This window comes from Silurus meridionalis, chromosome 25, assembly GCF_014805685.1.
Source record: "Silurus meridionalis isolate SWU-2019-XX chromosome 25, ASM1480568v1, whole genome shotgun sequence".
NCBI lineage: Eukaryota > Metazoa > Chordata > Actinopteri > Siluriformes > Siluridae > Silurus > Silurus meridionalis.
In genome coordinates, this window is record NC_060908.1 from 16,385,776 (window position 1) to 16,397,864 (window position 12,089).

Here is a 12,089-nt window from a genome sequence, read left to right on the forward strand (position 1 = left end):
TAACTGTGACAAATCTGGACCTTTTTTGAATTAGAAATCCTGTCCGATTAAGCGGTGATTTGTGGCGATTCCCTCAGCCACAAGGGTGTTAGTAAAGTCAGGTACTGATGTAGGTAAAGTGAGGACCTGGGGTGCAGTCAGTGTGAACAATTCATCTCAAAGGTGTTTAATAATAGTATTGGAGCTCTATTGCAGGAGATCTTCCACACACTGCTTTCCAACTCATGAAAAGTAGATCTTCCTGGAGCTGGCTTTGCGCACAGGGGCGTTGTCATGCTGGAACAAATTTGGGCCTCTTAGTTTAAATCTCAGGTGAACTTTAAGCCTCCTTAAAGGAGTATGTATGCTGTTGTACCTTTCTGATCAGGGATGAAGTATTCTGGTGACAGAGCAGATCCTCAGAGATGTGGACCACAAAAACTTAAAGCTGGAGAGCTGATCTGCTTCAGTTCTGTCGATGTAGACAGGGGAGAAATTTCTGGAAATCTACACTGAGTTCTTTAGTCTTCATTAAATTGATATTAGAATTAAATACTGACTGTTGCACCTATAAATACATCATTTAAACATGTGCTGATTGTTGAGGGTTGAGGGCCTTGCTCAAGGGCCCAGCAGTGGGATTTGAACTCTTGACCTTCTGATCAGAAAGCCATTTATTTTCTCCTGTGATAAATATGCTCTTGTGTAAACCACCGCAACATTAACGGGATCCGAAGAGAAGCCGAATTCGTCACCAGGTAACAATCACACAACTGTGCAAACAATTAATGTTGATTGGAAAAGTGCCAGACGAAATCTAATGCCGCTGAGGACAAGCAGCTCTGTGTGAAACTGCAACTACAAGCAAGAAACATTTGGTTTGTCTTTGTTGGATTATTTCTGTGTGGATTTTTTTGGAAAAATTTGACTGTTAGAGATTCTCATACTTTTTGCTGCTGAAAAGGACCATAAAAGTGTAAATAGACAGCTTTGTTTTTCTGAACACATTCAGTCTATTAAAATATTGGACTCATTAATATTAAGATGTACAGTAATATATTTTAATTCAAATGCTAAACAGATGAGTTAATAACTGAGAACAGCAGATTTGTTAATGATGAGCATCTGTACCCTGCTTTAAATATCAGTTCATTAGCTGTTATCGTGAGTGAGAACAAACAAAAAGAAATTCAGAATTTATTTGGATTTAATCAGTGATTACTCAGAAAACTGCTCAGAAATCTTGACCACTTTCATCAAATCTTCTCACAGAGAACCTCTGGATGTAAGTCAAAATTAGTTTAGTTTCTTCCCCAAAGAAATCTTTTTTGTTTGCGTATTTCGTCGATTTGGCAGCCATTTTGTATTTCTATTCAGTTTCTATTCATTTTAAGCACAAGTATATTACATACTGTACATGTAGCTGGTAATTGGAAATTACCAACACAAACACGTAAATAAAATAAAATCAGCATTTGCAAAACTGCAGTAAATTTGCTTTTCAGTTTTTTTTATGCAAAAATTTATGCAAAAAACTTTACACAATGATTGCTGGATGAGGCAGAGTGTCGTAGAACATTTGAGCAACATTGTTATTACATTCTCTTCAGGTTGATACTAGAAATCGGTGGTAAATTAACGACTCTATTGCTACATCCTGAGACTTAACTTATAAAAACAATAATAATATTAAAATGAAATGTCCTTTTAAACACTGGTCAGTGCAGAATGTTCAGGATAAAATAAACTCTTGTCAAAAGATTACAAGAAACATTAGAGAAAATGGGAAAGAACATAACAGTTGGGACAACTGCCACAAATACATGGTCCCACAAAGGATAAAGACAAAGTCCGGATTTGATATTGGATCCTGGCATTGTTTTGTTGAAACCTGAGAGATGATCATTATAAAATAAAATAAACAAATTCACTAAAGTTCTTTGAGAAACCAGTGATTGGGAAGAGGTCATAAACCAGTTATTTTACAGTGGTTCATCTGGAAAAAAAGAAAAAGCCTGATAAAATAGAACATTAAGGGTTTGGTCGAATCTCAGCATAGTTCTTGACCACCTGTGAAAAACGCACCACTTTCATGTGGTTGAATTTCCATTTTGTGTCGTCCCATAAATACTCAGGTGAGAGCAACTTGGTGGGCTTGTTGTACAGGAAGTACTTGTTAAGGTGAGACTCCTCCTGCCATGCCGCTTCGATCTGATTGGATCGGTCCACATCCAGCTGCATGCGACACGTCTTTGCCAGCTTGTACACATTCTCAGGGCGCCCCCCGATCACGGCACCTCCGTAGTAATAGTCTCCTTCTTCATAAGGTATGTAGGCCTGAGATTCGGGACGGCGCTCGTACGGAAAATTATTCCGATACGATCCGAAAAACCAGGCGTGTAACACGCCAACAAGGTCGCCTAGAGACTCCGCCCCCCAGTGAGAATAGAATTTGGAGTCAACGTCGAGGCTGAATATGTAGTCCACCTTGTTCATAAGTTCGTTTTTAATTAACTTCTCGAGCAGCTCCATCCTTCGTAGCGAGATTTCCTGCCAGCGGTTCGAACCCGCTGTTTTTATAACGGTCAACCGATGCCCCTCGCCCATTGTTACTGCGGGAACTTTATCTGGGAGATCTGTAAACACGTAATAATGCACTCGGTAGCCAACCATGAAGTGCTGCTCCGCAGATTCTAGGAGGTCCTTCAGGAAGCGCACATACCTGCAGGAAAATTGATGAGATGATTCAGGTTATTAAAGATAAAGCAGATAAACTATTGATGGGTTTTTTATGGATCTAATGGGCACTGATTAGCAACCTGATGACATATCAGTGATATCTTAACTCCTACATCCAACATCCAACTCTTTACATTTACACTGTAAATTCAAAACAGAATGAAATGATTTGCAAATCTCATAATCCACAGTTTATATATCAAATGTTCAAACTGAGAACATTTTATGGAAAACAGGGTAACGGTGGAAACCAGTTGCTGGAGTTTTGGAAGACAAATGTCGTCTCATTTGTGTCTGATTTATGATTTTACCTTCTCAACTGGTTCTTCTTTGTCATATATTTTGTTTAATGATGCACCAAATGTCTGGACTGAAGGCATTCTAGTTCAGCACCTGGAATCTTCTACTATGAAGCCATGCTGTTGTAATAGATGCAGTATGCGATTTGTGGTGTTGAAATATGTGAGGCTTTTCCTTAAAAAAGTCATCTGGATGAAAGCACATGTTCCTCAACAATGATGGACAAGGGCTTCCTTTGAGTCTGGTTCCTCTAAAAGTTTCTTTCATATACCATCTTAGATAGATCTTTTCTTTGCCACAGTTGCCACTGGCTCGCTCATTAAGGATAAACTTAAAATGATAAGGAACAAACTTACAGGCACTAAACCTATACATTGTTTTACACAACTTAATAACTGCTTTATCTGTGTAAAGCTGCTTTGAGACAATGTACATTATTAAAAGAGCTCTACAAATAAAAATGAAGTGAATTGAATATGTTGCTCTAAAACCTGAATATGCTTTTCCAGATGTGAAAGCTGCCCATTTCATAGGCACTAATGTATCCCCATACCAGGGCTGAAGAAATGCCAGAAAGTTCCTCTCCTTTTTAGTCTGGAGGACGTGGCACCCATGTTTTTTCACTTTGCCTCAGTACATTTTAAATGAGCTTTGGCCCAGAGAAGATAGTTGCATATCTGGATCATGTTCACATGTGGCTTCTTTGCATGATAGAGCTTTTACCTGCATTTGTGGAGGTGTTTCTTAACCAATGCAGTAATTTGCCTGTTTTTGATGCAGTGCTGCCTTGTGCACAGAGATCTTTCTAGGATAATCTGAAACTTTTGATGATATTATGACCCGTAGATAAAGAGATGTTCAAAGTCTTTGCAACTTATTGTTGAGGAGAGCTATTCTGAAATTCTACCATAATGTGCACACAGTTTTTTTGCAGATTGGTGAAGCTCTACACATCATTTCTTTGAAGAAAGACTCTTTTTTTTTAAGATAGTTTTAAGAGGATTTTTTTTAACATCCAATTTTTTATCCAATCATTTCACTGATCTGTTGCCAATTAACCAAATTAGTTTAGTTAAAAAAAAATTCTCCAGCTGTTTCTTTTTAGTAACACTTACTTTTCCAGCCTTTTGTTGGCTCCATCCCAAATCATTTTGAGATGTTATTAAAACTCTTATTTCTTTCATTAAAGTGGTACATTTTATAATTTTCAACATTTTATATGTTTTCCTGTTATTAAGTCCTTTTATGAAATAAATCTGGATTTTGCACCTTGTTGCATTCTGTTTTTAAATCAATTTGATTTATTTTAAAAACTCTTTTGGAATTGAGGTTATGGAAAAAAATGTATCTTCTTCTTCTTTCGGCTTCTCCCATTAGGGGGTGCCACAGCGGATCATCCGTCTCCATACCCCCTTGTCCTCTACATCTGCCTCTTTCAAATCAACTACCTGCATGTCTTCCCTCACCACATCCATAAACCTCCATCTTGGTCTTCCTCTTTTCCTCCTTCCTGGTGTCTCCATCCTCAGCATTCTCCTACTGATATACCCCATGTCCCCCCTCTGCACATGTCCAAACCATCTCAATCTCGCCTCCTTCACCTTGTCTTCACCTTACCTTCTCTCCAGCATGTACCTCCACCTCTCCAGGCTCTTCTCCACCTGCTCCCTACTCTCACCACTAATAACAATATCATCCACAAACACCATAATCCACAGAGACTCCTGTCTGACCTCGTCCGTCAACCGATATGGGGTAAAAATTAACAAGTTTTAAAATTACTCAAAAAGGGGCTGAACCTCATAATCTGCCAATCATTGACATCTCAGCACCAGTCAGGCTTGTACATCTAAAGATCTGATCAGATAGTGTCAGGATTTTGGACCATAGACTTGCAACCACTGCACTTCCAGATCTGGATCATTTGTCACTAATCACTTACACCTTTCCTTATAAATACCACTATTTAGCCTCACCCTACACAGCACTCATTGTCTCTATTGTTTCTCCATCTGTCAGTACCTTTGAAGTTTGCTTAGCATTAAATGGCGCAAACTGTTCATGAGTGGCGGTTATTTGATTTGATTAAATTAGATTAGATTAGATTAAACTTTATTGTCATTGTGCAAGGTACATGTACAGAGCCATTAAATTGCAGTTGGGATCTAACCAGATGTGCATAAGTAGCCAATTTACAATCCCAAGCTTCCATACAGGTATATAAATCCACCGCAGGTGTGATACAACAGATTAGTGTTTCCTGGTATTTACTTTAGCCTGCTAGGAAAAAGATAAGCCCATATCAAAGGAGAGGATGTTTTTTTTTCCTTCTAATAAATATCTATTGAATATCTGGAAGGATGATATTGTCCAGAAGAAGTCATAGCATGAGTTTATCATTGATATAATTCTACTTACACAGAATTACCCTCAGTAATTTGCATGCATTAAAGAAGAGAACTTACTTTCCCAGAGCAAAGACAGTGGTTGCCACGGTGATGTTCTTTGGTTTGTAAATGTTGTCAATCATCTTCACATCAAATGTTCCATCCCACACAATCGGAGCTAACCACAGGGACGTCGTAGGAACGTCTGGCCGGCTGACACGTAGACACAGACATGCACACGTTATAGCTTTCACAAGCATGTAGGTATATGAAGCAAGGAATAGTTAAAGAAAGTTCAGTAATAACTACAAAATATATTTTCTATGTAGAATCGACAATGTTGACCTATTGTGGACATTAGGTGGTAGCATAAGGGTTTAGGGATTGGATTTTGGATGTAAAGTTTGTGAGTTTAAATTTCATCCATACCAAGCTGCCATTCCTGGGGACCTGAGCAAGGCTCTTAAGCCTATAGCTAATATAAATATACATTAGCCATCATCAAGTGGAGTTAAGGGTTGAACCTGGCAGATAATAAACTATCAACAATGACCTACCTGTGCTTGTAAGGTAATATAAAAGGGCATCTTTCATTAATGTAGCCTGTGATTTTTAAAGCTCTGTAGATGTTACTTGTAGATTTAGGTGTAAAAGTTGTTTACTTGTCACACGTACATTACAACAAACTGAAATTCTATCTTCATATATCCCAGCAATGTTAGAAGGGTTAAATGCCTTGCTCAGGGTCCCAAGAGTGGCAGCTTGGCAATACTGGGGTTTGAACCCCCGACCTTCTAAACAGTAACCCAGAGCTAAAAACCACTGAGGTAATCTGAAACTTTTGATGATATTATGACCCGTTATGAACCTTTGGTAGCTTTCCATACTGCCCTGGTTGGTAGCTTTCCATACTGCCCTGGTTGGTAGCTTTCCATACTGCCCTGGTTCATTGATTGGTTTCTCACTCTAACAGCAATCTGCATCATTTTGACTTCAACCAGCCCAATGTCTGTAGAAATGTTTCTTCACTTGTTTGCACCACAGGTTTGCATTGCTGTTTGTTTAGCTGTAACAGTGGCGACCGAGCCTAGCACACTGTCCATGAGTAAAAATCTAAATAACAAGATTTCATCAGCCAAAGGATTCTATGATGATGTAATAATGATGATGTTAATGTCAAACAACCTTGATGCTTAGATGCATCTAAGCATCTGAGGATGGAGCTGTTTAGGAGAGATGCAGTGGAGTTTTCAACAAGATTGTTTAACAGGATTTTGGAAGGTGAGAAGATGCCTGAGGAATGGAGAAGAAGTGTGCTGGTACCGATCTTAAGGAACAAGGGAGATCTGCAGTAAGTACAGGGGAATTAAGTTGATCAGTCACACCATGAAGTTATGGGGAAGAGTAGTGGAAGCCAGGCTGAGGGAAGTGGTGACCATCTTTAAACAGTTTAATGCTGAGGAAGAGCACCACAGACGCATTATTTGCTTTGAGAATGTTGATGGAGAAGTATGGAGAATGTCCACATCACCCCTGTTTTAATCAGTTTACACTGCTCCCAATCAAATCTCGCACTGATTATAAAATACTACTACTGACGTATAAAGCACTTAGCGGTCTCGCACCGCAGTATCTGAGTGAACTTCTGTACCAGTATGATCCTCCACGCCTACTTAGATTAAAAGGTGTTGGCTATCTGTTGGTTCCTCAAATAATGAAGCCCACAGCAGGGGGCAAATGCTTCTCTTATAAACCCCACAGTTATGGAAAAGCCTTCCAACCAGTGTTCGGGACTCAGACACAGTCTCAGTGTTCAAGTTGAGGTTGAAAACATATTTATTTAGTCAAGCCTTTGATCAGTAGATTTTTTCTTAGGTAAAGGCTCAGATCTGGAGGGAACATGGATATAGAGTGTTTGGTGAACTGGGATATTTGTATGCTGTCGTCCCCTCACATTCACACGTTCACTTGGGTTTGTTGACGGTGGTGTGGTGGGTCGTCTCTTATCCCAGAGATCCCTCACGTCTGTGTTACCTTCGGGTTCTCCCTTTTAGTTATGCTGCCATAGCGAGTCTTGCCGGAGTTCAAACTGCACAGTGACATTAACTTTCATACAACAATAAGGACACTTAATAATCCATATCCTTCTCTTCCTGTCACCTCTCTCTCTCTCTCTCTCTCTCTCTCTCTCTCGGTCGAGTTAAACATGCTCCTGAGGCTCCAGTGACCACTGTTCCTGCCCCTCTCCCCTTCGTGGATCTTCCCACTTCATCCAGGCCTGCCTCTGGATTGTGTTCTCTTCAACTGGAGGCCACTCTGTGCAGCTTCTCATCAACGCCTTTGGTGGTTCCATTATATTCCGGAGTGAGAACGGGCACTTTGAGGATGGATTGGACTGTAGTTAATGTCAACAGTCCGCTACACTGACTCAGAAATACAGTTCACTTCTGATCATCAACACTGTACCCGCAACATCGTATATCTGCTTCAAATTCGGTGTAACTCAGATGAGGATGGGTTCCCTCTTGAGTCTGGTTCCTCTCAAGGTTTCTTCCTTATGCCGTCTCGGAGAGTTTTTCCTTGCCACAGTTGCTCATCAGGGACAAACTTACTTACAAAGAACATATTTACTTTTAATCACCACATTATCTGTGTAAAGCTGCTTTGAGACAATGTTCATTGTTAAAAGCGCTATACAAATAAAAATGAATTGAATTTAATTGAGCTGCATTGTGTGTTTGTGGATTTAGAGAAAATGTATGACAGGGTAGAGAGAGGAGTTGTGGTATTGTATGAGGAAGTCTGGTGAGTCAGAGAAGCATGTGAGGGTGGTGCAGGACATGTAAAAGGGCAGTGTGACAGCAGCAAAGTGTGCAGTAGTAACGACAAACCGGTTCAATGTGGAGGTTGGACTGCATCAAGGATTGGTTTTGAGCCCTTTCCTGTTTGCAGTGGTGATAGACAGGTTGACGGACGAGATCAGACAGGACTCCATGGACTATGATGTTTGTGGATGATATTGTGATTTGTGGTGAGAGTAGGGAGCAGGTGGTGAAGAGCCTGGAGAGGTGGAGGTACACGCTGGATAGAAGGGGAATGAAAGTCAGTTGTAGTAAGACAGAGTACATGTGTGTGAATGAAATGGAGGGCAGTGGAGGGGTGCAGTTGCAGGGTGAAGAGGTGGAGAAGGTTTAGGAGTTCAGGTACCTGGAGTCAACAGTGCAAAGTAATGAAGAGTGTGTTAGAGAAGTGAAGAAAAGAGTGCAGGCAGGGTGGAGTGGGTGGAGAAGAGTGATAGCAGGAGTGATTTGTGATAGAAGAGTATCAGTGAGAGTGAAAGGGAAAGTTTATAGGACTGTGGTGAGACCTGAGATGTTGTATGGATTAGAGACAGTGGCATTGAGTAAAAGACAGGAGGTGGAGCTGGAGGTAGCAGAGCTGAAGATGTTGAGGTTTTCATTGGGAGTGACGATGGACAGGATTAGAAATGAGTTTATTAGAGGGACAGCGCATGTAGGACGTTTTGGAGACAAGGTGAGGGAGGTGAGATTAAGATGGTTTGGACATGTGTAGAGGAGGGACATGGGGTATATCAGTAGGAGAATGCTGAGGATGGAGACACCAGGAAGGAGGAAGAGGAAGATCAAAGAGGAGGTTTATGGATGTGGTGAGGGAAAACATGCAGGTAGTTGGGATGAAAGAGGCAGATGTAGACGACAGGGGAGTATGGAGACATGATCCGCTGTGGCGACCCCTAATGGGAGAAGCTGAAATAAGATGAAGAAAACTTGGCCAGAGTACAGGTGGAAACTTGTTGATTTATGAATAGATAGAATTTGTTGGCATGCTATAGCTTGCTGTAACCACTTTCCTTGAGGGAATCAGGGGTGGGGACTGACGATCAAGTTTACATGTTCTAAGGTGCTGCATGGGGCCTCTTCAGGTATGCAAGGTGTTCAAGTCACACCAGAACTTTTATACATTTACAAGTATAAAAATAGATGTACTGCATGCAGTAGTAAGTGGTTAGCATGTCCTATTACAGATAGGTGGCAAACATGTTGCTATCCAGTCCAATGATCGTTAATAAAAATGGTAGATAACAGTGTTAGTGTGTGCATGAAACAACGAGTGGTCCTGAAGTTTCTTGGGAATGACGGCGCAAAACCCACTCGGGTTTAACTCACTCTCGGCCGCAATGAGACATTTGAATAGTGTGAAGGTTTCAAAGAAGTAAAAAAAAAATAAATGCAGTTTCCACTCTGTTCTTTAATTTTATAAATTTAAAAGTCTCCGTTTGACTTGAACCTTTTGAGTGGTTATGATGTAAGATTTCTGATCAGAAAATCAAGAGTTAAAATCACACTTTCTTTGCTGGGCCCCTTATATAAGTTAATTATTATTAACTTATAGAGGCGGACGTGGTAATTCAGTGGTTAAGACATTTGATATCGAATCGGAAGTGTGTGAGTTCCCCTTGCTGAGCTGCAACTGCTGGGTCTTTCAGCAAAACCCTAAACCCTCAAATGCTCAGTTGTATGAATAAGATAAATGTACCTTTCTTGATAAAGGAGTCTGCTAAATGCTGTAAATGGTAATGTAAATATTAACACTTCTCACAAGTTATAATTAATGCAGCCAGTCGTCTAATCTTTTGTGTCCACAGTTAGAGATACTGCTTCTCATTTTGTGTTACGTTTCCAGAGGTAATGTAAATGATGGGGAGGGCCACTCGGTTTTTAGAAACAGGAAACATGATATGGCACACGGGTTACTTCACATTCAGGTGCTCCTCCCACTCCTGTGCCCTTTCTTATTGTTATACGAGTCACCCCTCCACTCCCGTAGTGGTGTGTGTGTGTGTGTGTGTGTGTGTGTGTGTGTGTGTGTGCGTGCATATTGAATTCTATTGTGTACCTGTTTCTGTAGGGAGTGTAGTTTCTAAGGAAAACTAACCTGTGGAGAAAAAAACACAAACACACTCTATTACACACTATTATTTGATTACACGTTTCGAATTAAAATAAGCCTGGATAGGTGTAGTGCGGTAAAGTCACACCAACACAGAACAAATAGGACTTTATTTTTGCCATGCTATTCTGATGTCAGGATAATCCAACACTATGCAATCGCTAATTAAGTACTTTAAATACACACACACACACACACACACACACACACACAGACAGGTAAGGTTCCTGTGTAAAATGAGACAGAGTTCGACGAGAGCACTAGGTTTAACTGTAACAGGTTTATGAACAGAGTATTTAGGATATTAGACTCATTTCCGTTTCGCTCATTCAGCTGAGCCGTTATTCAGCAGACGAGGGTTCAGGATTTTGTTTAAGAACATTAAACAATGTTTCACATTTCTGGATTTAAATCCTTGATCTGAAGACTGATTCTGAGCCCAACTGTTCCTCCTGTACACCTCTCACACACACACACACACACACACACACACACACACACACACACACACACACACACACACACACACACACACTCTATAGTGCTGTCTTTCTTACCTCTCCAGTACAGCACACTGTAATTATTTATAATCCAACCCTTTTTGTTCTGCTTAAAGCCCTGCTGGGTTTTTGCTGTACCTTGACTCCTTGAGCTTTTTTTTTTTAATACTCTTCAGCTGTTTTCTGCTAAACTTTTAAATAATGACATTCGATAATGAAAACCTCTGAAGTTTCAGCAATACTTCGGCTTCCTTTTTTGGCTCAGGCTGAGCTGAACCACAATGTTGCATTCTGTGTTGAAACTATGTATGGATTTTTATCTGAATTCGAACAAACAAAGAAATGAAATATAAAAGATAAAATGAACCTGTCTGTTCCTGTTCCTCTTGCCAGTTCACAAGTTTGTACATGTTTTAATTCCTAAGTCACAGGTACTGAATTGTGGAGTTAAGATTGTGTTCTAAGCATTTGACTACATATAGTTTAGTCATGTGGACACAGCTGCCTTTTTAAATAGTAAAAAAAATCATGACATACCCGACGACTAAGAAGGCGGTGATGATGATTGTAATACGCAGATAGAAATTCAATGTCATGTTCCTCATCTTATTCCTCTAGGTTTGTCTCCACAACAATAAAGACAGAGAGAGAATTGGTTTTCAGTCCGTATTTCGGTGTGTGTGTGTGTGTGTGTGTGTGTGTGTGTGTGTGTGTGTGTGTGTGTGTGTGTGTGTGTGGTTGTGTGTGAAGCAAGGGTGTGGCTTCATTCTGTTCGTTAAAGTCTACATTTGTTAGAAATCCTGACACACTATTCCACCTGTACTATTTGTACATATGAAATAATATTCACCCATTTTATAGTTTTTATATATATATATATATTTAATAACATGTAGTCTAGACAGTAGGTGTGCTGCTGTTTTGTAGGACCAGACTATAGAAGCCGGCTTTCACCCCCTTCCCCCAACAATGAGACTTATGCATCCAAGGCCTTGTCACGTATCCACCAGGTGTCCTTTCCTAGAGCAGTTTTGTAGGTACCATCTCCTGAATACTGGGAACACCCAGTCATCTAGACATTGTTTTGTAGCAACACTTGTCTGTGTTGCTACCAAAACTCCAAGAACTGGATGTTCACTAAAATCCACTCCTCAAAAGTGTACAAGATGATCCATGTCACCTCTCCATGGGTTGTAATGATGGCACGCATGAT

At 40.2% G+C, this 12,089-nt stretch overlaps 1 protein-coding gene across 1 annotated transcript; it reads right to left on the reverse strand.

Annotated features, from left to right (window-relative positions):
- Positions 1-1,472: 1,472 nt before the first annotated feature.
- Positions 1,473-11,600, reverse strand: LOC124379514 (globoside alpha-1,3-N-acetylgalactosaminyltransferase 1-like). The gene is made up of 4 exons (XM_046839907.1): positions 11,414-11,600; positions 10,323-10,361; positions 5,484-5,618; positions 1,473-2,701 (listed from the first exon to the last, which is right to left on the reverse strand). The coding sequence occupies exons 1-4, from the start codon at positions 11,479-11,481 to the stop codon at positions 2,011-2,013; spliced, it is 933 nt and encodes a 310-aa protein (XP_046695863.1). The 5' UTR covers positions 11,482-11,600; the 3' UTR covers positions 1,473-2,010.
- Positions 11,601-12,089: the final 489 nt, after the last annotated feature.